This window comes from Dermacentor silvarum, chromosome 4, assembly GCF_013339745.2.
Source record: "Dermacentor silvarum isolate Dsil-2018 chromosome 4, BIME_Dsil_1.4, whole genome shotgun sequence".
Lineage (NCBI taxonomy): Eukaryota > Metazoa > Arthropoda > Arachnida > Ixodida > Ixodidae > Dermacentor > Dermacentor silvarum.
Genome location: NC_051157.2, coordinates 115541414 through 115568510, shown reverse-complemented (window position 1 = coordinate 115568510; position 27097 = coordinate 115541414). Strand labels below are relative to the sequence as shown.

The 27097-nt window shown below is 46.5% G+C and overlaps 2 protein-coding genes across 2 annotated transcripts in view; one reads left to right on the top strand and one right to left on the bottom strand.

Moving 5' to 3' along the window:
- Positions 1-3419, bottom strand: part of LOC119450551 (transmembrane 9 superfamily member 1-like) — a 101720-nt gene extending 98301 nt beyond the window's left edge. Inside the window, exon 1 of the mRNA XM_037714047.2 lies at positions 3265-3419. Coding sequence (XP_037569975.1) covers positions 3265-3342 — 78 coding nt within the window. The 5' untranslated portion in view covers positions 3343-3419. The remainder of the gene's footprint in view (positions 1-3264) is intronic.
- Positions 3420-3521: 102 nt separating this feature from the next.
- The window catches only part of LOC119450550 (homeobox protein dve-1-like), a 76197-nt gene continuing 52621 nt past the window's right edge, over positions 3522-27097 (top strand). The window contains exons 1-2 of the mRNA XM_037714045.2: positions 3522-3741; positions 7101-7338. Coding sequence (XP_037569973.1) covers positions 3652-3741; positions 7101-7338 — 328 coding nt within the window. The 5' untranslated portion in view covers positions 3522-3651. The remainder of the gene's footprint in view (positions 3742-7100; positions 7339-27097) is intronic.

Below are 27097 nucleotides of genomic sequence, written 5' to 3'. Positions count from 1 at the left end.
AGCTTGGTGAGCACATTTCCAAACTCGGACCAGTTTCTTTCACATGCCGCAGAAGAGGGGGGAATCTGCAGCACGCGACAGGCGAGGGGGCTCAAGGGTTGGCTGAAGCAAGGTCCTTGCCACCACATGGACGGATCCAGGTGATTCGCAGAATCCATAACTCCTCCTCTTGACCAAATTCCCTTGCCCCCCGAAAGCCTTTTAAAAAGAAACTTCCACGAGGAAGCTTTTTTTTTTTTTTTTGTCCTGATTGAAAAAAAAAAAACGAAAAAAAAAGTTCTCTCCCGAAATTTTCAATCTTTTTTTCAAACACTTACATCTCTAACTAGAGACTTCATTGGAGACGCAGAGTTACCTTTCTCGCATACACTGCGACCCCAAATAACACGTTTTCTTTCCTTTTCTACTTTTTTTTTTTAATTTTGATTTTTTTTTATACGTGCGCATCAAGCACCGATCGAAATACGACCGCGCCACGGCTGGGAATCGCATATGCGACCTCGTGCTAAGCAGCAGAATCCCGCGCCGGGTGGTGTTTTTAAAGCTTACTTTTGGAACTAACCGCGATTTTTCGTGTCTGACCGTTTTTGTGGGCCAATCCACAAGATAGTGGAGTGTTATATCAATGTCACATTGGGCCGTTTCAATGGGGGATCGAATTTCTCCATTGCAATTCGCTCCTTTGTGCAGGCTAAGGAAGGTAGCCAATCGGCATCGAGAAATTCGATTCGGATCGGGCTTGATCGCGATCGCAAGTGAACCGCGTGAGACAGGTATAACACAGCGGGGAATGAGGTACGATACCACCTGCGCCTGTACCGTTACCAGTGGTACCAAAGGGTGCCAAGAGGAGCGTTCTCACATTCTTCGCTCGTACGTGACAGCTAGCGTTTCGAGAAGCTGTCGCTGAATCGCTGCGGCTCCAGTCGAAGATGAAGACGCTGTCGTTTGAGACGCTACACGGAGAACCGGCTGGCTCCCGCGTACGGATAAGACACGGTTGTAATGGGAGCGCCACCCATAACACATGTTGTTTCAGCTTCTCAAATTGAAATACCAGGCACAACTGGCAGCCATGTGACATCATCAGCGAATGCACATACAAGTGTTACGCAGCATGCAAAAAGGGTTGCTGAAAGTCACACAGCCAATTACGAAGCCCTGTGGTAAGGAGCGGAGTATTTTCAACCCCGTGTACGCATCTCCTGCACTCACACGTCTGATTCTTCGGCCGTGAGTGGCTGCGCCTTTCACAAATCGAAACCGCCCAAGACCTTTAAATAATAATAATAAAAAATATTTTTAGTGTGTGTTGGAAAATTATGTTACACTCTATGAATATCAAATCTACACAGAGATACTATTGGTGACTGAGCTGTCATTGCACTGTACAGAAAATTCGTGTTGCAAACGAATGCACGTCTCGAAGCACATAATTTTGGGCTGACATGCAGGAAGTAACACGAACATTCCTCACCACACAGTGCAAACAGGTACATTCTTTATTCTCGCCTTTTATTAACGCCCGCCCGTGGCACATTTAACGGGCGCATAACAAGAGCCCAGATGATTCACCGCATTCGGGCGAGGAAAAAAAAAAAAAAAAGCAAAACTGTGACATGCTGAAATTGCATCTGACTCTGGAGGAGGACTTGGGAGAAAATGGCATAAGAGAGCGAGCACTCGTTCATTTTTCCGTCTGCGCCAGTTTTATGGCCAAACCCGAAACCTAAACCACAGGTACGAGATCACTCTATACTATAAAAGACACAGCCCCGGCATCTCTATGGCCCCAGCCTGGGTCCCCAGTCCTCGAGCCGCTCATGTCGTTCCCCGCTGCCTCAACAACAGAGGCAGCTCGTAAGTAAAACTCCACACGAAGCGTCGCATTCACGCAGCTGCGAGCGGCTCGTTCGAGACGCCTTTTGTCTCCTTGGCAGTTCGCTCTAAGCCTCCTGTAAATTGCGCTTCTCGGCTCAGCTCTCCCACCATCCACCTTTTGTTGAACCTGGCGTCTTCGGAGCTGTAAACTTCTCTGAAGTATGGGCGCGCATCAGTGAAGCCGTCGAGACGTACTAGTAACGCGAGCGAAGCTGACGCCGAGGCACATAAAAAGCGGCTCGCGCCCTTCCCGAATATAAGGGGCGCTTTTCAAACGGCTGAATGTTGTTGCAAAAAGGCTTCGGCAAACGGTATACTTTCCGCTTAACTGCTCCCCTCGACAAACCCAACACCCACCCCCAAAATATAGAGAAAAAAAACGGAAGGAAGAGGCGAAGGGCTCACAGAGCGCGACCACGGTAGCAACGTTATACTCCTCCACGTGACAAAACGAAAACAGCCTTCTCCGCGGCGCACGACGGCTAACGGAAAAGCGGTAGCTGCTACGTTACGGCGACGACGAAGACGTCGCGCGAGAGGCAATTCCGCAGAAATCCGGACGCCCGGCAATTAATAAAAGACGGGGTACGACGCGAGAGACGCGCCTGAATTACGACGCAAGAGCCGGCGTATGTCGGCCAAGCGAAACCACCCTTCCCAACCCCACTGACAGTTTTGAACTGCGGAGAATGCGCGCCGCACAGCTTTAGCGCGACGTGTAGCCAGCTACCGGTTCACGAGGTAGAGTAAAAAGTCGTTCATGACAAGCACCAAAGCGTACATGAAAGAAATAGGGAGATTGAGATGAGCAGGCCGACAAAAATAAAAATAAAGAACATCGCGTCTCATCGCGAACGATGATTAAATTGAAACAGCTCGCAGCCAACGTAAACACACCGGCTGCAAGGAGGCGCCTACGCGTTTAATAATGACTCAAACCCCCGACTCACAAAACTCTTCGAGGGCTAAAGAGGCGGCTAGTGACATCGAGATGAGCTGTCAATAAATCACAACTACCGAATGAGCGCCGAGCGATTGTTCATCGCCGCAGCGTGGAGTAGGAGATGCGCAATCAAACGACGCCGATTCGCGCTGAAGGAGCGTGAGCAACCCCTTGACGACGAAGGGAAAGAGAGAGAGAGAGACCGTAACGAGCGGCGATGTTTGACGAACCGTATCTGAGAGTCAACAGAAAGCGGGCGTACCCTTTTGTGGATTGCACGACGACGACAAAAAGGAAATAAAATGCATAAAAATAACCCCCCCTCCGAAGACACGACGGCGACGTCGATCGCACTCGCTGGAAACACACATAAATAGGCTTAAACCCGCGGACGTGGTTCAATAATGATACTGAGGTGCAGTTTCAAGTCTTCGGCTTACCTGATCGCCGTCATTAAACGCTCCCGCGATGACAAGACCCGAACAAATACAAAACAACGTCACCACATATCGTCCCATGGTTGCATCGGCCACTTTTTCGCTTTTGCCCTCGGACACACCACCGCACACACAGCTGAGCGAGGGCGAGAGCTCTATTGTATCACTCCGCGGTCGTAGTTACAAGTAAAGATAAAGCTCTCAAAGCAATCCACACATAGCTTCAAAGTTGTACATAACACTAAAAATACATGTTTTAACCAAGTTTGGCTGTTATTATTGTTTCCAGAACAATAGTTATAAGGAACTACTTTTTTCAAGCGTAGTAGAGTGAACATGTCGGCTTGAGGCAGGAGTGGCTTTGTGTCAGAGAACTCATATTTGCTCAGAATGGACTTCCAGTCGGCCATGGAAACTTTTGCAGAAGCCTGGGTCGCCGCAAACACGCAGACGCCACTCACAGAGGCCGCGGAAGCACAGGTAAGCTGTTCTAACTGTAATCCCACCCCCGTAGAACACGACCGCGCGGGTAGCCATGCTTCGGAAAGCACCTTGGACATTTCTCGCTATCACCGAACGCCGATTGGACTTTCCTTTTTGCCCTTGATTACTTTATCGTTTCGAACAACCCCTTCGACGAAGGTGTCCGGCCTTTTTTTGCCAAGTTGTAGAGTGACTTCGCGCTCGGCGTTGCACGGAGAAAAAGCCCGAGATCGCGAATTAAAAGAGGCTGACAAGTGTGCTCGTCGCCGTGGTGACATTACCAAGTTGTAGGCGTGCTCTTCCCTCCGCGTTTTTTCATTTTTTTTTCTTTACGGGTGCGTTCGCGCTAAGCCACCGTGTGACATCCGTGTCTGCCGGGTGGATGGGCAGGGCCTGTAGCCCGCTTAGAAAAGCTTTATTACACCATCGATTCCGTTTTCGTGGACAGTGCGAGAACCTCTTGTGAGTGCGCCGCGATTATATTAGCGGTGCGGTAGCTCCGCGACCGGCTTTATTTACATCGGGAGATGGGCTCCGTTTTAGATATCGATCATTCGTAATAGGCACGATTCGAGCCTCCCCCGCTACTCGGCATCTTTCTCTTGTCCCCCGGCCGCGCATTCGGCGATGCCTTTCGCTGCTGATCAACCCGTTAGGACTTTGTCGCACGGAGTTCCGGTATCGCAGTCAGCCAATGCGCCGCGCTGCTGCGACTTCCCGCTTCGCATCGAATATCCGCCGCGACCAGCGTCGTCTCTTTTAACTTTCCTCTTGCCCATTGCTAGAGTCATCGCCTCTTTAGATTGCGTACGGGCATGACCCGTCTTTCGGTGGTCGTTTAATCGCAACTTGCGAGTTCGTGCGACGTAATTCCTAGCCAGGATGGTCCCGTAACCGGCTTCATTGAAGTGAACGTTTGAACATGCTTCGGGCTGGGGCGTCGGTGTAATTGCGGCTGTGCGGGGACGACAACGCGAGCGTCGTCGGTTATTTAAATATTGTGCCGTACGGCATTCGCTGTCTGAAACGCAGATCGCATCTGGTTTTGTTTTCAACTTGTGTGTGTGTGTGTGTGGGGGGGGGGGGGGGGGGGGGGGTGAAGCCGCCCGTTTGCGTTTTCTTTACATCACTTCTGGGTGCGTGTTCTACGGAATGGAATTAGCGCATTTTCAGGGTGTCGTATAGCTGTTATTTTGAGACTCACTGTTCTAACAGAGTAGGATTGGAGCGATACTATAAAGCAGTTTGAGATATGACACAATAATTACTCCTGTTCTGTTTAAGGCAAAACGTTCACAGCGGTTCTTAAATACAGGGAATCAGCATCTTCCTCTCTGTTATCGGACCATTTCAGTATGGCCCAGTTTTGTTACTCTGAGTCTGCCTCATATGCAGTTAATTGCTGCTAGATATTCGATCCACTTTTGTGACATCATTCCTGTTTTTATTTAATATAGAAAGCTCAGTTTCTGTGTCGGGTATCAGGTACTGGCTTGTGCTTTGAAAATGTAGGAATTGGAGATCAAGGATTCCCAGGCGCAACTTCGTGTCATATGCGAAGACGACATTTGTAATTGGACATTGGTTTGGTAAACATAACCATGGCTTCAAAGGAGTTCCTCGAAATATATTTTTGAGAGATTCTCTAGTAACTGTACAGCACCTTAGTGCATTACTATTTCTTCTCCGATTGTTTCTGTCTCTCAATTTCTTAAATGTCCTTTCTTTACCCCCTCCCTTCTAAGCACCATATAAATATGTCCCATGTAACATTGCATGCAGCCTTTGCCTTCATCCAAAAAGTTGTAAATGAGGCCCTAACATGTCAGTTGCTTTATTTTGTACAACTCATATTTTCTGCTGCTACATCTCTTTTTAATTAAGCATATTGAGATTGAGCAAAGCTTAGCTGGCATTGCTGACTGCCGCCATACATATAGCTTAATATAAAGCACCCTGTTCAAATTATGTATTTGACATTCGAAGTTGTTGGATTGACAAGGGGATAACGAAGCACATCATAGTGGAAGTACCATATTGGTTTTGTAGTTTGGCTGTTTGGTACAGACACCATTTTGTATGGCTTAAAGTATCGAAATGGAAAATAATATATATTTGGTTTTTCTTGTAGTTGCTACATATCAAAAAGAAAAGTTACCCAAGTTATGTGAATATCTTTGCTGAACTTTTTCCTAAATGCAAAGGGATATTGAGCCCCTGTTTAACTTTGCTCTTTGTTTTGCTGAATCATGTGGTCACATTGGACGGCATACCTGTAAGTAATGCATGAATATAATTGTACACACGTTCTTCATATACCTGTGAAATTTGCCTTAATTGCACTGGCGTCATGCAGAGAACTTGGAATTTTCAAGGCAAGTGCCACTTTGAAATGTGATGGTGGCCTTGCCCTTTGCAACGCATTGCTGTAGTTTGTCCATGTGTCCAAACTGGCTAAACACAAAGACCTTCCTGCAGTTAAACAAATTCATTGACACAGCGCTCCACTCTGCCACAAGTACCCAAGGCGTCTCTCGATCACCTCAACCACAGAACAGCCCTCTTCCGTATTGAACCCTAGTGAGGTAGGCAGCGTCGGCGTGCGGGATGGCAGAATAATACCACTACACTCAAGGACCACCTGACTGAGTGTCTCGTCAGACTTTCCACAGATGGAACACATTGCCACGATTTTACACAATAGTCAACGCAACAGTTGCACTGAGGCCGAAATGCTATTCCCATGTTTTCCCTCTCAAAATAAGAGGTGACAGTTAGAGTGCCAATGTGAGGAACTGAGGTTTAAGTTCTAGCAGGTCACAGAGTGAGCCACAGAGAAAGTTTTTCTGCTCTTTAGGTTCCACAAATTCTTTTTTGGAGTGCTCCAACATGGTCATGTTGGAGAACCTTACGGGTATGATTCAGAGCATCTTGGTCCCACCGTTTGCAGTGCTCCTTATAGGCCCAGCATACTGAAACACGGCATGCTTTGAGTTTTGGTGCATTTGATTCACTTATTCGATGGTGTGAAGTGATGTCTCTTATTAAACACACCTTGTTTCTTTTCCCGGTATTGAGCACTTGCACCTGTTTCCGAATTTTGGGTATTATGAGAGATGTCCCTGCTTCGGAGTAAACTCTACAATTGGTGTGGTTGTAAAACTGCCCACATGCGCCTTATGAGAACACTGTTACAATTGGTGTGGTTGTAAAACTCTGCCCACGTGCGCCTTACGAAAACAATGTGCAGTTGACCTGAGCCCAATCTCCCCAGCCAAACCATCTTTTACTCATGGCTGCACTGTCAATAGGTTTATTCTGTGTTTTCATTGTGCCGTACGTTCTCTTCCTATCAGAGCCTGGCAGTGGCGGCCCCGAGCACTGGCGTAGCTCCTCCTCCGACGGGGGGTGGAACTCCTTCCAGCGGGGGAGCTGGGGCGTCCGGGGTTGGGGGTCAGCCCGGTGCGCCCAGAGCCCCTTCTTCACCCCCGCCCTCATCCCTGGCTGCCCATGGCTCGCCCGAGGATCAGGACCGCAGCAGCAGCAGCTGTGAGGCACTGGCACCCACTAGGCCGCCCCCTCCCACAATGGCCGGTGAGTGATGCCGTCGCTGCCGCCACTAGGAGACTGTACACTCGGTCAGTCACTTTCGGCACCGGCTGTGGTGGTTCAGCGGTTGTGATGTTCTGCTGCAGAGCTTCAACCCCTCGCTGTGGGGGCCACATTCTAAGGGGGCCGAATGCAGAACCCCTCGTGTAAGATTTAGGTGCACTTGTATGGGCCCTGACACGTTTGAATACCTGGTGTGTAGATTGCATGACGACGACATCGCGACCGTGTATATGCAAAATATTACACTTGTGTACACGGCCGAGAAGACCTGAAAATTGGATGAAATACCGCACGGCCTCATTCTTGGAGCAGCCAGCAAAGAGTACATCACTACATTTCTGAAAACAAATCCTGCATGCAAATGATATTTTGAAGGAAAGCAATGTATTACAAAGGTTGTCTTGTGGTAGTACTTCAAAAAAATACAAAATTTACACAATTTGCCCTTAATCCCATACTGATTGAACTTCTTTAATGGTAATCCATGTAGACACTGGCACGTTTTTCTCTGTGAAGCATTTTCAAAGACTCCATGCAAGCAATGCTTACATAGCTACAGCAGAAGCATATGGCAAAGCGCCGGTCCCAGTGGCCGCCACGTCTTGATACCCTTTATATAGCGGCACGGTGCAGTGTCTCTGTGTCACATCCCATAGTTGGAGCGTTGCTCACTTACTTTCAGTGAGCACATGGTCGTGAAAACAGTGGGAGCCACATTGACTTGGACAAGATTCATTTTTGCCCTTTTACAGTGCAGAGTCTGCACTGTGGGTCCACGACAAAGTAACCTGTTTACGTAGCCTCAACATGAGGGAAGACAGTCGAGTTGCAACTTTCATGTGACCACATGAACGGTGCTACTATCATGGGGCACAACATTCAATGCAATGCTTTGCTGTAGCAAAAGGCGAGCACTTATGGCAATGCATCTGACAGATTGGAAACTTACGCAGACACTGGCAAGCAGTGTGCCTGCCTGAAAGGTTAATTGTCACAACCACTTTTACTGGCTTCGAAGATTTGTGTACATAAAAGTGGCAAGTCAAGACTACAGCCTCCTGACCATTTTGGTTGCTCAAGTTCTTCATTACAGAGGACAGCATTTATGAGGAGAAGCAGCGAAAAAACACCATGAACATGTCAAGTAGTTAACTGCATGAATTTGCTGAATATACCTATATTTCACAAGAATGAAGAGGCACGGTTTAGGGCATGACTTCTGATGGAACATTGCCACTTTGCTTTGGGTGTGATGGTGGTGACACGAATGGTTCCTGTAATAATCCCTCCCACCCCTTCAGTGTGAAGCGGCATCATTTACATGCATTGATATTTTTGCAGTGCAACTCCGTGTCTTTTGGAAACTCACTAATAACTCAATGTCGGAAACATTCTGAGGTACTTAAGGCGACTCACATGCTGGTGCGACCGGGGAGCGAAACTACCGATACCTTTTGCACCACATTTGTGTGACAACCAAGATGCGAAGGCTATCCACCTGCACTCCCTCTGGGTCTGTTCAAGCTTGCGTCCATGTTGTGGAGCACAAGGATAGTAAAAGCAGCGCCAAACTACGTGACCACTGCCTGCTGCACAGGGATGCTGTTTTTAAGCCATGGAGTGCTCGAGTCATGATTCAGCCACCGCCGGTGGCCATGTGGATGCCGCTAGAGGGCTACCCCCCTTCTAGCGTAGAGGGTTTTTAATGGTACAAACACACTACGCTACTTATCGTAGTTGCCCTTCAGCCCGAAGACTACCATTGGCATCCTTTGTGGGAACGGTGGTGTAGTGAAACTTGCTGTGATATGTTATGGTATCTAAAATGTAAACGTTTACTAGCCATTCATCACGCACCCACTCGTATTTCAAGTGTAAATATATCTGCCTTATCCAGGGGTGGGACTCCTGCGCCAATTGCACCATTTTGATACAAATGCAAATTCCTGTGGCAAACTGCACCAAACTCAGACAATTGACTGAAATTGTGACACGCTGTGCCAGAGTGGCTTCAGAATGTGTGCTGCGACAGTGGCCTTGAACAGCAAAAAAAAGAGTGAGGCAGTTTACGTTCCGCAACACCGCGCGACGGCGCCTCCCGCACAGTTTCTCATACTTTTCGCGCTTATAACACTGGACTTCTCGGCTCTTCTGGAAAATGGCTGGCTGTTGTTGCTGGCTGTCTAAACGGCCAGGGTGGCTGTATTTAGAGTGTACTAGAATGCGGTTGAATGGACCGAGTGGCAAAGTGGCGTGGTGCTCCCTAGCTGAGACACAAAACGACAAAAATTAAGTAGGCTTGAGGGCGCTGTGAGCAACTAGATAGTAGGGAGGTGCATGTGACATTGGGTTCAGTTGGCGGGCGTCTCTGTCCCCATGGCCGGTATATATAACTTTCCCAATCTGTTTTTATGCCAATATGGGTGAGGCCTGAGCCATTTTGACCTATCATGAAGGGCTAATGGCAGATTTGGAATAAAAGGTCACAGTTTTCGCCGAAAGGCGGAGCATTGATTGCATTCGCAAATTAGTAGACAGCCATATTAAGTAGAATACTAGTTTTATTGGCCGTATAAACTTGCAAACATTCGCTTACTAACTAAATTAACAAGCACGGTATCACGTGTGCGCAGGTGAACATGAACACATCTCACTCAATGAGCGCAGAAACTTGCTGTCAGAACACTGGAGTGAGGAAGCGCAGCAGCAGAGAGATAATTGACCATGCTGCCTCTCGCTTCAATGCGAACTAAGTGGCTAAAACACAGTGCACACAAAGCTATCAGCACTCGTACTCTGTCCCCGTCGCAGATGGCTTTCAAGATAGGGCCCGCGTGGCCGCGCCATACTTAGCAGCCGCCGGGGAAGAACGCCCAGCCCTCCCCTCCCACAGTGCCTTGCATGGACAGAAGACGGATCGCTTCCTCCCCGCTTTCCACCCTTGCGTGCGCAAGATTGAGCTACCATCGTTGGTTCACCCTTGTACGCGTTCACTCGCACATACGGCACCGCGACGATGTTATCGCCCATCGACTTTATACGGAACGTCACGGCGACGTCAATGGCAGAAATATGCCTGAAGTGCCCATTTAATTGCTATCGCAATAAAAACAGATTGGAATATCTTTACGTTATACCAGCCGAGTGTTGATTGCGGCTCTCTGGGCCTGCAGTGACATATGGTGGCCCAGAAATAGTTACCGAGTCGATTGGACCGACTAATTTGAGAACATTTTCCGCTATCATGAGCATCGGCGCGGGCATTTATTGTTCGAATGTAGTGCCACCAATGTTTTCGGCCTTACAGGAAAGTGTGCGCTGTGCCACCACTTGACCCACTCTTCCATATTCTAGTATGCTATGGCTACAAAGCGTGCTTCTACTGCATGGTTTGTGTTGGTTTGTTCTGTGTTGTGTCATGGTTTTGAAGTGTGCTGCCATATTCTATTATTCCACCAAAATTGAGATTGGCCTGCTCCAAACTGCTCCAAAATAAAATTTTACCTGCTCCAAATTGCTCAAGAATGACATTTATGGCGAATTCCATTGGGAGAACAGGAGCAGGGCGCCGCGCAGTGCGGAGTCGGGTGACAGCGCAGCGAGAGCAGGGACACTCGACCCGCCACTGGAATACGGCGTGCATTCTGAGAGCAGGTGGGAGGGGGACTTGTGAGGAGAAATGTACCATGTGACTAAAGCAATCGACGTCCCAACATTCTCGGCAGGAGAGAGGCAAAACACGCGTGATCGTCTTGTAATCTGTCGGGCGTAACGCTGTCACCGTTTGCGGCCACGTACTACATACTTTTGTGCAGCGCAGACGCATCCCACGTTTCCGCCTGCAAAGATCATCTGAAACTGCAACTTGAATCTGAAGTTGAGCTCCAGCAGCTCTCGCTGCTGTCACCGTCGAGCGTCTCGAGCACTTCAGCAAGGCGAAGACGCTTTGCTGCCGCTGTCCCCCGCGCATCCAACGAGAAGCAAGGCGGACTAGAAATGCCAGAATCTGTCGCTAAATCGCTGCGAAGCTCGCTCGTATCACCGACGTCAAAAACAGCGGTGCCAAAACACCAACTACGCTTGGTTTCCGCCATTGCCGCCGCGCGCGCCGGCTGAAGCAAAATAAAAAGAAATGAGGAGGATATGACGGTTTAAGCCACGTGACTTCCTCTGTACTCCGCTTTTCAGGCGAGAGCAGTCCGGACTGTTCCCAGCTGCTCTCAGCGCAGCGAAACTGCTCTTGTTCTACCACTGGATGACGGCGCTCCCACTCCTGTTCGACCACTGAAACACGTCACCTCTGGAACGAGCACTTTCAGCGTGCTTTTGAGTGCTCCTGTTCTCCCAATGGAATTCGCCATTAGTCTGCTCCAAGCTGCTCCAAAATGCAATTTTACTTGCTCCAAAAATTTCTTCAAAATGACTTTGGGCAATCCCACGCCTGCTTATCTGAAGAAACTAGGCTTTTTACATTGCCGAAAATTTGATTGCAGTTGGCCTTGAAATGTTTCTTCCTTTCCGAAAGTGATTCATGGTAGAGAAGAGGTAGAGAAATTGTAAAAGAAAAATTGTAAATTAGCCATTACAATTTCCAACGATGAAGACGCCCTGGAAACACATATCTCAGGGTGCAGTCAGCCCTTCTGTGGAAACTGCACTGGTCCAGCCATTATGCATAGCCTACAAGAAGCAGCGAAAGGCGTGTGGCCTGTCTTGAGGGGAGGGGGTATATCGAAGCATTGCAGTCAAAGAGGCGATTTAGGTGCCCACATTGGACAGAGGAGAGATGACAAGGGTGAGCATTGCTTGCTATTGCACCGTGATGTACACTGTGCAAGTTAGTCTGTGCAGCATGCTGACATCAAAAGAGCCCGCACCATTTCTCACGTACAGCCTCATCTGCCGTGACACTTTGTGGTGTGCGCACCCATTCAAAGCAACTGCACACTCTGCCGAGACCCAAGAACAGAATGCATTTTTGAGTCCGCTCTTATTGCCAAACCATCTCTTCATCATCATCATCATCAGCCTATATTTATGTCCACTGCAGGATGAAGGCCTCTCCCTGCGATCTCCAATTGCCCCTGTCTTGCGCTAGCGTATTCTAACTTGCGCCTGCGAATTTCCTAACCTCATCATCCCACCTGACTTTCTGCCGTCCTTACAACCCGAACCATCTCTTACAAACCCGAAAAACCCGTTGTTTGAGTTATTGACACAGGTACTGTCCGCTCAAATTATAATGCGAACAATTCCTAAACTACTGTAATCTGTTGTTCTTTTTTTCAGGGTCAACTGCATTTCTAAAAGTGCTTTAATTCAGACTTCAATACATACACTTCGGACTTCTCCACACTTGGAAACTGGTTGCAGAGAGCGATTACACGTCACACTTCCATTAGTTGCATGGAACAGGCATTCTGATCAGTCATTTTCTGTTCACGTGTAATTTTATGCTGACTGCACATGCACATAACAAGCAGCATCTTCATGTACAAGGGCAAAGGGACCATTTCTCAAGTTTGTTCGGTTAAAGACTTTTCTCATACATAAACCTGTTGATGAAGCTAGCTGCATCGTGGTGTAGATTCTTCAACTTGGATAGCAGCACTATCTCATGGCTTAAAAATTGTGCTTTTTTTTTTTTTTTTTACTGCTCAGTTTCTCACAAGGCATATTATAATCAAGTAAATATGTGGAGGGCCTTCTTTAGAAGTTGCATAAGTGGCTTGTGTTTTTATTGTCAGTCATGATACAATTGTTTTGCACAAAGTACTGTCCATTTTTTTTCGAAATCCGGCATCAGCTTGAAAATTAATGAATCGTTGACGTTTGCCTTCAAGATAAGAGCTCAATTTTTTCGATTGTCACTTGTGGTGTGACATTAATGGCGATAAAAGCTGATGTCCATGGGGATGGTCATGGGGTCTTTGGTGAAGTGAACATGTCACTTTCAAAGGCAATATTGTGTGACATAACATCCAGCGCGATACCTAATTGCAGTTACAGGCATTCTGTGCTCCCACAGTTTATGTACCTGTAGTGACTTGTAATGCATTTGGGCTCGTTAAGATGGCGCCCCTTCCTGCTCTTAAAGGTGCTCCCTCGCCAGGCCACATAGCAAATTTTGGTTACATGCTGGAAGTTGTTACATGCTCTCTAAGGACCGTTCTAGCGCAACAATTTTTGAGGTTAGTTCATTAATAGCAGAGATAGAAATATTTGAAGTGGCACGAACCCATGATTTCAGGGCGTGAGTGTCACCGCCAACATAGACATTCTCTCCACTTGCCCCGTCTAGCCTCCGCGAGTGAAATTTCTTCCCTGCGTTCTCCAATAGCAGAGCCGGAGAATTGCATGATGAGTATGTAACGGACCTGCCTTCTGTTTTTTTTTTTTTTTTCCTCCTCTCGCGTTTTTGCTGAGTGGCATACATTCGCTGACGGTCTCGCGCATGAGCTATTGCGTTTGTCTTGTTTCACGCAGTGGCCGATTTTGCACACTCTTCATGGGAACATCTAGTCAGTGCCACAATCACAAGCGATGAGGCAAGTGTGAGAGGATGAAAGAGCATTGTCGCAGCGCTGGAACACGGTAGAAAATTAAATAGTTTCGTTCTCCGTGTGCATGACGTGGGAACAAGCAGACTTGTATGTTTTGTTATTTTTCTAACCTTTAATTCGTATATTGAAGCAACAGATCAAACAAATAACTGATGCTGCCTTGAATAATTCTCAAAGTCGTGTCACTATGAGTGACATCACAGCACTGCCATGTACATAGGCTCACACTTGCACGATTTACGTCGACTCTCTGGCTGGGTGCGCAGCGCCCGCGAGGAGAAGAGCAAACGGCATTTGCTTTGAAATTTAAGCTCTTTCCTCTGCATGTAGAGATATAATACTTAGTAGATCGTTAGCACGCATTCTATGCGCTGTGCTTATCAGTTCAAAATGGCCAGACCTGGTGAGGGGGCCCTTTAAGGAGTGCCCCCCATTGTGCCTTAAGGTAAATTTTGGTTATAGTACACTGGAAATTGTAAAGCGACGTCTAGAGAGCACTTTAATGCAAGAATTTTAGTCATTGGTTCCTGGTTAGACGGGGTGGGAAAAATTGAAATGTAGCGTCTCCATGCTTCCAGAAGGCGAGCTTCACTCTCTCTCTTTGCCTCTGCTACCTCAAGTGATATTCCCTCCTTGCCTTCTTCCATACCACAACCGAGGTGCCACGTCACGCATATGTGTCGAGCCCCACCTCCTTTTCTTCTCCGTTCCTTTGTTTTTTTGCTGGGTGACACACATCCAGTGGCAATGTTGTACGGTTTGTGTTTGATGATTTACCGAAGTTGAGTCTCATAATAGGTGATGTTGCAGGCAGTGTGCCTGATGTTTTAGCCGTTGTATGACCTTGATTCTACAGCAGGACGCGGGGCAACCTTGAGTGGAATGGCGCACAGGCTTTCGTTTAAAATTTCAGCTGTTTTCATACCATGCAGCAGTGTGATACATTGCAGACACGAAGGTCAGTGTGTCAAATATGCACAGTTTTTGTCTGTTTGCTATGCACAAACCTGGTGAGGGGCTTTTGAAGGTTGCTAGAATTTGCAGGCAGAATTATTTGTAGGGATGTGACCTTCTAGATTCATTATTTATTTTGTTTCTTTATGAAATACAGCGCTCTATTCAAAGACCAGGCAGGTAGGTAAAAATTCTTATTTGCACATGCGGAGCATGTTGCGCCGCTAAGAAAAGTAAACGGAATACAGCAGCAAGAAGAAAAAAGATAAGACATGTCTTACACAACACAATTACACAGTAAATGCACTAAACGAGTAAATACTGTGCTCACGGCATGTAGATTAACCACGTACGCGTAGGTGCAGCTATGTGCATGCAAATTAATCAAACGGTGTGCTTTTGCTGTTAGTAAGAGAGAGTTTGGGAAGAAAGAACCGACTATAAAATGCATTGTGTCCTTAGGCTTTTCTTGGGTCTCAGGCGAATAAGTCCATACACAAAGTGTGAGTGGTGGGCGCAGTTGCTTTCAATGAGCATGCGCCATACAAAGTGTGACAGCAAGCCTGTGCACCATTCCTCTCAAGCAAGCCTTGTGTGCTACTGTGGAATCAAGGTCAAACACAAAAAACTCGAATGTCAGACACAATGCCTGAAACATCACTGATTATGGCACATGACTCAGCCAAATCATCCAATGCAGAACACTTAATACCGTCACTAGTAGAAGCACTTCACAGAAAAACAAGAAGAAAGGTGGGGCTTGTGATACATGCAAGACATGGTCCTTTGGCTGCGGTATGAAACAAGTGAAATAAGGAATGTCGCTAGCGCTAGTCGAGGCAAAGGTAGAGAGTGAAGCCCGTTTCCTGGCAGCATGGCGACGCGACATTTCGATTTCTCCTATCTCATCAAACAAAGAGTCCTCGTGCAAAATTTGTGCATTAACATGCTCCTTATACAGCACCGCTTGAACCACTGGCAAAGAGCTAAAAGCAATATAACTGGAACCGAATCGTCATGTTATCCTGGCCCTGCCATTTCTGTGAAAATCACGAGGCCAAAGTGAAATATTGAAGCCCGTACATAGCTCATCTTTGTTGGGTGATCGTTTTCCCCTGGTAATTACTGCTTACAAAGAGTACAATCCAGCATAATCGCTGGTGCTGGCGTACATGCCAGAATTTGCACCACTATTTGGGTCAACTGCTGCATTTTTATGGAGCTCGGAGCCTACTGTCTGTCTTTCTTATTCTCTGGTGTTTGACGCTTTACATAATGGATTTATAAGCATTTCTTTTGGCACAGAATTGTATCTGGGCATAGGTCGAGACCCTCAAATACAAATATTTCTGGCTTACGTTGCACGTCACTGTAGAATGGTTTGGAATGTTGGTGATACACTGATGCCGGCCATGAATAGAGTGCTGATCATGGAGCCTTCAGGCTTGCGATGCAGTTCCTAAAGTATGAAGAAAACCCAAATTATGTATGATAAAGTACATCTGTTGTTGCAACGTTATCTTCACTTCATCTATTTCCAGGCACAAGGGGAAACAATCGTTAAGAGTTTCTTCAAGGGAGTGAAATAGTTCAATCAATATTTGAAGAATATTTTTTTTGTCTTTTATTACACATTCTTGCTTACAAGCCATTTTCAAAGGCTAGTAGGGCGGGGGGGGGGGGGGGGTCTAAACTAAGATATGTAAGTTCAAGCAATAAGTTTTACAAAGCAAACCAACAACAGTTGATAAATCCATTTCTACTGAGAAGGGAAATAAATGCAAAAAACAATATGTGAACTGTGAATCAGTATTAGGGTAATACATAACGGGAAAAAATGCATAATAATACAATTCACATAAGCTACAACATGGTGCCACATACACTGCAACTACAATATAACAGAATGTTAATACATAATAATAAAAATAAGTTGTGCATACCAATTACACTTACAGGGGAGAAGAAAACAATGTCAATGCATGAAATAAAAAGTAATCTAGAACAAAAAGTGTGTGCGAGTGTTTAGGTTTAACTGTTTTTCTGGAGCAGGTCCTTTTGTTTATTTTACGTAGTTGTGGTATCTCGTTCCAGACTTTCACTCCATTGCAGTAGTCGCTCTCCATAAACATTGTTAATCGGCGGAAGATTGAAATTTTGTAATGCGACGCGCCTAGTTAGTAGGGATGAAGAAGAAAAAATTGATATATTAAAGGGGTTGTTGTGTTCAATGATGCCATGGACGGTAATAGCAATTTTATGTTGTCGTAAGATGTCAAAAAGTAAAATTTCCATTTCGTGAAACAACGGCCCACTGTGTAGATCATATCTAGTATTGGTTATTTTTAAGTGCGCACTTATGGTCGTTTCCAAATGGGTTCAAGGTATGTTTTAAACGTCCATCCCCATGAATTGACAGAATATGACAGGTGTTGCAATATGCTGCAACTACAGCGACCACCGCCGGTGCTTAGCCAAATGGAGAAGCCAGATTACAGGAGACGTGAGCACCATGCAGGGAAAACAACATCAGGGGATGCGTGAGAGTTGAGCATCCTAACACACTTTAGGTGGCTGTCGCAAATTACACCCAAATATTTTAAATCTGACATCTGCTCAAGCGGGCGGTTGGCTTTTGTTAAGCGAAAAGATTCAATATTTAAACGTTGTAACGGGAGTGAGAAATTGTGCATTTCGTTTTCTTTACACAATTGTTAATTTGTTCACTCAAACCTCTTACAAATGTTTTTTAGTTCTGCATTAGTTTTATGTTCCAGTTCAGATAAGTTGTTTGCAGTAACTATGATTGCCGTATTGTCAGTGTACATTAGCATCTTTGTGGAATTTATTATGTTTGGCAGATCATTCACATTCAGCGAAAACAGTAAGGGTCCGAGAACGGATCCCTGCAGCATCCCCGTTTGTATGTTTGTTAAGGTAAATGAAAGATTGCACATTATGGCCATTTGTTGGCATTCACTTATGTAACCAGATTATAAGTTGAAAATTTTGCTACAGGAACAGAAATTTGTTAATATCATTAGTAAAATCCCGTGGTCTACTGTATCGAAACCTTTCTTTAGGTCAAGGAAAACTACAACTATAGGCAGGTTATTGTGTAATCCGTGTTAACTTTTTGTGCTAAAGTTAGCACAGCTGTTGAAGGGGAAGGATGGGACCTGAATCCATGTTGTTGAGAGCAAATTGTGTGATATTTTTTTAGGAAGATGTGTACACATTTAGCAATAATCTTTTTCAGAAATAATGTTGTTAATACTCAAAACAGATATAGGTCTGTAATTCTGGGATTACACACACACACATCATATTTTTAAATCTTAACAAAGTAAGGAATAATGTTGCATACAATTTTTTGCACAAGAACAAATATGCTTTGTAGTCTCTTATCTCTTCAAGACATTGTTGCCTGCAATCTTCCTAATTCTCAATCCTTTGAATAAAGGAAAGTACAAAATAATCTTTCACTGGGTCCCCCTTTGTGGTGGTGGGTGAGGGCAGTTACTTGAGGAAAAAGCTGGTAAGAAAAATTAACATGGTTATCTTCACTGCCTGATAATGCTTGCTGCTGTCGCAATAAATGGGTTCATAGCTTAGGAATTGCTGAAGTCTGCTGCCGCTCTCTCTCTCTCTTTTCTTTTTTCACGTTTACTGGCATTGTAATGGGTCCCCTTTTCCAGCACACTTCTCTGACCACCTGTTACCACGCCTTCTGGATACTTGACAATATGTGAAAAAACGCGGTGCACTTTGCAAATCGCCGTAGACTTGCGCAGGGTGCAACTTCTTACGACGTAGCGGTTAATGGCCTGCATTCTTTTGCCGTAGGTCAAGCATGCTCTTGGTAAATTGAATAATCTTAACAACTCCTTATCTAAATGTTAACAATTACCAAGTCTAGTGTAGTCTAATTGGCAGATTTACTGGTATTTCAGTCCCGCTTAAAATCAACATTTTGTGCTCTACGTCTATGTGCCCATTCCGTTCCGTTCCCAATCCATCTGCCAGATTGGTGCCACCACTCCATTCCCATTTAGTTTCATGTGAAACTATTCCAGAATCATTCCAACTCCAGAGTTGCCACTCCGCAACTCTGCTTGGTATATTTCACTGACACCCAAGTAATAGGTGCATTCTGTCGTGTCAACAGAAAGAGAAAGACACCGACGAAAAAGATATGGTTAAGCAATATTAGACGTTTAGGCTTCCACTTGGAAGAAAGCCAGTGTACGAAAGCACACTGGAAGAAAGCACAGTGTACAAAATGTGAGCTCCTCCAGATGGCAAGTCTAAGTGCATTTTAACACTCAACCTAGGCAACTTGTAAAAAACTTGTAAACTCAACCTAGGCAGAAGAGTGCCATCGTTATCATTCATCATTTTTCTTGAAGTCTGGATAGCCGGGAACTTGAGATGCTACCGTGAAATTTATTTACTTTTCTTTGGTCGTTACGGAAATGTTGTTGCAGTCAAATGTCATGATTAGAGGCTACCATGTGCTCTGCCATTGCATTGGGGGCGATATTCTTCTTTTTGACATTGCTCATGTGTTGCATCAAGTGCTTTTCAAAATTACTGCTTTCATTGATGTAAACGTAGTCACAATATCTGCAGGTTATTCTGTGTACCATGCCTGGAGTCTTTCCCTTCTTCAGCTGGTCAACCAGACGAGACCAGAACAGACATGTCGTCAAACCATTGATTTCATTCTTCTGTGGTCATGATTTGTTCATTAGCCTTGGCTGCATATGAGTTGTGAATTCCACTCGGCCAGGAGTGGAAAAGGAGGAGGTTCAGATATTAATTCTTGGGACTTGGCACCTGTGACAACAGTCCCTGTTGAGGCTACTTCACTTCGATCGGGCATTGAAGCATGACTCTCTAGTTCTTTTCTGCTGTACTTGTATGGTTTCACGACATGTCATGAAGTTGATTTTCATAGTTGTGTGGCTGCTTGCTGTTTTTGTGTGGTGTATGGATAGAATGGCTAGTTCTACTTGCTGCAGCACTTGGCACTCTTTGGCCAGAACTTGGTGCTCTTTGACCCTTGCAACTATAAACTCTATATATATAACCATCATTAACATGACTGCAGCGGATTTTGGCATTTTCTATTGCACTGAGTTGCTTTGAGGATTCTTCGGTCTCTTCTCATTTCTTAATGTATAGCATCGTCCACTAAAATAGGCATATTCATGACTTGCCACATCTGTCCTTAAGAGTCTGCAATGTCCTCAGCACGGGTAGGTTAGAACATATATAGGGCAGAACTTTGCAGCAAGTGAGTAGCCCCTGTGTGGATGCTGTCAAGAGCCTTGAAGAGTGCCTGGTAAAAATCCTAAATTACATAGTTAATTACCACAGCTGCAGTGAACCTTAGCAGAGCAGGCTATGGCAGCGATGAGGGAGATCCTTCTTAAAGTTTGCAACAGTCTTCATGCAGCAATCTTCTCCAGACTCGAGTGATCTCTGTGGGGACCCTATCCTTGGATAAAGGCTGCATTCGAAGATCATTGGAGGTCTTTAGTGGTTCGTTCTCAGCTGCAGCTCAAGTTTTTGTAGCTCTTTTGAGTGGAGGATGTTTGTTTGTGAATATCTTTTTATCGTAATTCGTTCAATGGTTTGAACACTGTTGAACTCTAGCAGGTGAATGTGTGCATACCTTTTCTGTACCAGTTGATGTCCCGGCTAGAACTAGGATTGACTGCCTATAGATATCTGAAATATAGAATGTAATAAAATAAGAAGGGTCAAGAAATGCTTGGGCTACTTTTCTTTCCTTCTTTTTCCTTTCTTTTTCATGCTCGAGGCACAAATAGCAGGCTACAACCTTTAGGCTCCTTTCCACACAGTTTTCTTTGCTAGCTTAGCTGCACCTGCTTGCCTAGAGGTTCATATGCTGTGTTAGATGACGTTGTGACATGGCTGTATGGTGCAGCCATCAACCACAGTCCGAAGTAACAGCGTGTTGCGGCTTCACCGATAGGCAGTGGCAGACGTACAACTCACCGCGTCTTATTTAATCTTCTTGCACATTTTTGAAGCGCAGAATGCTAACCTCGTCATTGAACTTCCCAACGAGCTATTGATCTTCGAAAGCTGTCGTTGGTTTTAGCTTTCCATTACGTCGCGGTTGCTACTTATACGCGAGGCATTATTAGCCTGGCAAGGTACAACGGGGTTTTACTGCGTAAGCCACCTGTTGGGGACGATTACCGCGTCGTTTTTTGAAGGCCGACCTCCTTGCATTGATTGAGAGAGGGGGAGAGGAACGCTTGCGAGGCTGCCGCCCGATATTGTATGCTTATAGAAGGAGAAAAAAAAACGCGTCCGTTCGCGTATATATAGTGTGCATATCGGTGTCCGAAACATGTTCGGAGTCGGCCAGGAGTTCAGCATGGTCGACCTTTTCCTCGACCCCAGCAACGACGGCTTCGCCTCGACGTCAGGTGAAGTGGCGAACCCGTTGGCCTTCCTTCCTTCATTTCTTTATTTGTGGCCAAAGAAAGACTCGCTAGCTGCAGATAAGCCAGCCGCGCGGACTTTGCCGTTCGCTGGTGCGTAAAACCGTCGTCTTTAGCCACCTGCATGCCTTCTCCCTCCCCCCTCTCTCTCTTATCGACCTACGGAGAAGGCGGGCTCGCGTAGACAAACGATGTTGCGCCCTTTGGACTTTTTCGAGCCGACGGGTTGCTCGGGGAATCAGATTAGCTTGAATGAGCGTCGCACGTTGTGAAAGCTGGAGGAGTAAAACGAGGTGGAGAGGAGGAGAAGACAATAAAGCCGAAGTGCACCTATTTCGCTCGCAACTCGAAGAAGAAGAAAAAAAAATTGTCTCGTGTGGTCGGTTCAGTGCGGCCTTCTCGGTGTAAGGAGTTGCGCTTTAGGTCACTCGTAAGAATGGTGCAGTTACTCGCCGGCGACTAGGCTTGCGGTCTTCTGAAATTGTATGCGCCAAATGTGGATGTGTACGGAGGGAAGCAGACACGAGAAAGCATTTTTGTGGGGTGTTGTGACCCGTTGTTCTCACACACGAAAAAAAAAAAAAAAGGGGGGGGGGGGGGGAATGGTCGCTCGAAATATTAGTTGAACTGCAGGTATACCTCCGACATCGCGCTGCTTTACACAGAGGCGGGCCAACTTGCAAAATTTATAGTGTCCGCGAGACAGCACTTCTAAATTCCGTCGTGGAATGAAATCGCAGTACAATGTAAGCGAGAGGGCTTCATTTCTTGAAGGCTTCCTTTTTTATTTGTATAGACAGCTCTCATCATATGTGAACCATAGGTATACATTTAATTTGCTTTACATCATATGTGTGACACCCCTACAGCTGGATATCTTGCATCGGCCTGTCTCCTCTGACCTTGCTTCGAAAAGACAATGACTCGCGTGCCAAACTTCGTTTTCGTCGTCCGTGTTCCTGCTCTAAACCAACAAATGACGCTTGCTGCCTGTCATTCAGTGTTGGCCGAAGACATTTAGCCGGAAACTTCGTACTCAATACTGAAACGTAGCAAGAAAATATATTTTTTTCCTGGTATGTTGCCTGTAGGCAACACTCGCCAATAAAGGGTCAACTCTTGCTATTTACAATGCTGCTTAGGGGAGGCCAGTTTTTTAGGTAATCCATACGCACCCCACACAGGGAGAAGGGGCGTGCGTCAGCTTATTTAGCCAATATTTAGCCGGGACGTTCTTGTCATTGACGTTGCTGTCGACAGATCTACTATTCCTCACATTTGTGTGGCGCCTTGGATGTTGCTTGCTTTATCAGAGAGCCTCTAGTTCACAGTACGTAAGAGTTCAGCAGAGACCAAGGTGACATTTGTTGAACATTGTTTCGGATCCCCGCGGGATACTTGCTCGCAATCATGTGGATGAATAGCCAACAGGGTGGATCTTCTCCATCCTCGATGGATGGAAACGTCTCCTAGCAAATTTTAGCAGGTTCGATCGACACTGTGTCTATTAATTACGATCTTTCCCGATTAGGACCATGCAGATTTCGTCGGACCCTCATATTTCGTCAGCCTCTAGGCGAGGTGGTTGCAGGTGCTTATTATTTATAGGAGTCCGCAGCATAACTCTTCAAGCCTGTCGTCCCACTCCGTTGATACTTTTACAACGTCCCTCGGGAAAAAAAAAAAGAAAAAAAAAAACCGATCATCGCTGCGTGCCCGACGAGCCAACGCGGCCTGTCCGATTTTTTCCGGAACGTGTGACGCACGTGCAGCTCTTAAAAACCCGTCGATAAGGCGGGCCGCCGTGTGACCGACTGATAGAAACGAGCATCAGGAAAGGTCGGTGTATGTAAGGCGGGCTTAGGCAGATTAGCAGAGGCGCATGGCACTCTGCTATAGCAGCAAGTGTCGTCGGAGGTGCAGCTTGTTGCACGAGGCCCCCGTTATCGGCGGCCGCCCGTCTTTCACACCTTCTCGAGCGCGCCCCGTGTCACTTCCGTTGGGAAGGCTGCGTAACCTACTTCTCGGTGAGAGACCCTTTGCTTCCTGTAGCGACTGCTTGGGCGTTATCTCCCTGCGAATAAGTGTGTGCACGGCGCATGTGCCGGGCCAAATTTCTGCATAGCTCTGTCCGACAGGCTGTTTTTTCACCTCCTCGTTGGCTGTTCTTTATACAAGAACCGAAATTTCGCGATTGTAACACCCCCCCCCCCCCCCCCGAAAAAAAGAAATATATATATATATATATATATATATATATATATATATATATATATCGCGTTCCGCTTGCGCCCCCGTCTACTTGAGCTGCTGGTCGGAGAGGTTGACCACCGTGCGATCCGAACTGCCACAAAAAAACATCGAAACTAGTTACATACGGAAATTCGGCCCAAGTGCTGAAAGACCTGCGCAAGGTCCTGAACGGAGGATCGCATCGCCTTTTGCGGACAAGGTGTACACAGCGAAGTGTCGACGCTCCCGTGCGCAGTGCGAATTGGCTGGATTACACTCCCGCTTGATTTCGCCGTGACACATTCGGGCAGACGCAGCCAGAGACACATGATTCCAGTGATACATCCACGTGGTAGCTCTTCCGGCAACACACCCGGCGCTTACCGTGGCGTTATCAAAAAAAAAAAAAAAAAAGGAAATCCTTCGCCGCTCTACGCGCGCGTTGAAAACTCCGTGTGAGATCGGTCCGCCACTGCCGCCGTGAGGAGGTGTAAGAGAAGCTATAAACGTTTGAGATCGGTCCGCCACTGCCGCCGTGAGGAGGTGTAAGAGGAAGCTTTATAAAGCTCGGGTGCTCCTATCTAAACACGTTTAAAAGGAGAATTCGTTTTCTCGGCAACCACTGCGCCACATTAGATGAGGTTTGTTCCATTTAAAAGAAACCCTTAAAATTTGGCGACTATTGGTTTCGAATTTTAACGGGGGAGCTGTTTAAGCCGACCGTTAGTCCGTCTGTCGCGGACAAAAAAGGGGGGCCGATCCTGGCGGTTCGTGCAGAAATGGTCCAAGCACAATGGCGCACAGCCCTGTGAACTAGCGAAGCTTAGCCTGGCTAAGTCTAGCTAAGCATGGTTGGGACTACTTAAGCTTAGTCAGTCATCCATAGCCAATCAATAGCTAATCGATCAATAGTCAATAAATGTTGGAAAATGCTGGGGATGACTTGGTAGTGCTTAGCCTAGCCCAAAAGCCGGGACTTAGCTAGGTGTCCATCAGCTCCGCTGTCTCTTTAGCATTGCGCCTCCACTGCAAGCTACGCTAACTTTTTTTATTTAGGTTGCAAAAATTGTAAATTTTCATAAAACGAAACTAACAACTTTACAACTCTATAACTCAGCAAAGAACAATGATATCGTAATTCTGTGCATTGCATCTAATAGTACATCTAAAGCGGACAAAATTGATATATTACACATGAATATAAAAAAAATTAGTAATATGGAAATACAGCTTTTTTCAGAACCCTTGTGCACAACGTAACGAAATCACGTAAAGTAAAAATTTATATATCGAATTTGTCCACTTATAATGATCTAATGGATGTTGTTTACAGAACCGCGATAGCTGTTCTTGATGCAGAGCTATTAGTTTGTAAACTTTATGGGCTCCTGTTCGTTCGCTCGTCCGAGCTGCCCTCGCCCAGCTTCGGACTGCGCTCATCGAGGCGCCACTACACCTGTCAAAAGTGGGGCGACGCCCAAGCCGCCCACCTGACTATCAATCTGTGGATCTAAGGTCTATACCATAGATCCCCGTTAATTGGGCTTCATCGATTATAGCAAATCATACGTACGTATGTTATATCATGCATGCTTCGCATGTTTTAATATATATTCGCATTAATATATATATATGATCTCCAATATAGCACGTTGTACACAGCGCGATGCGCTTCCTCTGAGCAGCACCGCAGTGGAAAGGAAATTAATACCTCGTATAGGTAGTACGTGTATACCTTGGGAGGAGCTGCAACGTGGCATGCCATTTGTTCTGTTGTCACATCAGCACCCAGATTTAGTGAACTTTCTATTTTTCCAGGTGATCCTGGCGCTGGCACGTGTAAGGTTAACGCTCGTTTCTTTGAGGCTGACTCCCCGAGTTACGCGCTGGTCGTGGTACATTGAGCGCGTGTCATCGGGACTGCGCGCACTGCGGTTCGGAACCCTGATGGTGCTGCGGCGCACGTGGCCCTTATATACACTTAGGTAGCGCACTATACTTACTAAACAATCAGCAAGGTCGCGGGAGCGAGTCCAGTCTGCTAGCGATCGGGAGCGAGTCCCGTCCCGATCGCAGAAACGCGATCGACTCTGACAACAAACTCCATACCGAATGCAAAAAAAGAAAAGAAAAAGAAAGAATACTTCTTGAGTCGTGTCGTTCCTGTCTCTGTCGTCAGTTCTCGGCTCATCCATGTGTTTCCCCCCCCCCCATTTTTCTGTTCATTTTTGTTTCCTTCTTTCCATAACGATATGAACTATATACCCGGCTCGTAACTTTCTGAGCGAGTGGGTCGCGGTTTTGACTAACGGCCGCATTTCGCCGGTAGCCATGTGGAAGGACACTTGAGTACTTATCCTTACTTGCTTATAGAAAACGCCAAGTAGTTTGAGTTAACCAGGAGGCCTCACCCCAAACACGCACGCACACCTTTTCCCCCCTCATTCCTGTTCCTTCATAGCTCACAGTGTAGCACCTCGGCGTTCAAAATCGATCAAATGAATCAATAGATACCTCACTCAGCCAATTCTTCACTGTGCTAAAGAAGTCGGACTTTCGCCCCAATGGCAAAGCATCGATTGCGACAGCAAATTAGTGGACCACCATATGAAGTGAGGATAGTTTTATCGGCCGTATGTAAACATATATAGGCATACTAACCCAGTGAACAAGCATGGTGCCACCTGCGCACAAGCAAACATGAACGCATCTCACTCGATGAACGCCGAAACTCGCTGTCAAACCGCTGGAGTGAGGAAGCGCGCCAGCAGCAGCGAGCGAATTGACCTTCGTGCTGACTCTCGCATCAACGCGAAATAAGTCGCAAAAACACAACGCACGGCGGACTCTGTCCCCATCACAGATGGCTTTTCAAGATATACGACGGCCCGGGCGGGAGCGCGCTTCCTCCCGGGCCGCCCGGAGTAGAACGTGCCCCCCTCCCTACCCTCCGGCGCGCTTCCTCCCCGCTTTCTTCCCTTGTGTGCGCGAGAATGCGCCGCGATCGCCGGCTCACCCTCGCACGCTTTCACTCGCACATACAGCATACGGCGCGCGGCGACGATTTTATCGCCCGTGGACTTCATGCGGAACCTCACGGTGACGGCAGTAATGCGCCTGGAGTGTCCATATTGTTGCTGTCGCAATAAAATAATGCGGGATCGCGTCGCGCCGCTTCTACCACGTGTATTTGTCTTGCACCATCACTCGATCGCGGTGTGCATCGCCTTCCATGTGCGTCGTTTTCCACGTGAGGCCAACACGCGCTAGATATAATCGCCCCCCCCCCCCCCCCGCTCTTTATGCGATTACGACAAAAGAAAAAAAAAGGAGGGAAAAGTGGAAAGGAAATGCTGCTTGATGGATAAGTGTGCTAATTGGTTGACATTCATCAATTGCAATGGCGTTGTTTCGTTGCTCTAAACGGCACGCATATGGTTAGAAATTATGCTGATCCATTTTCGCATCTGTGTGAAGCGGTCGATTGAAACGCTGCGCAATTGTTGATAT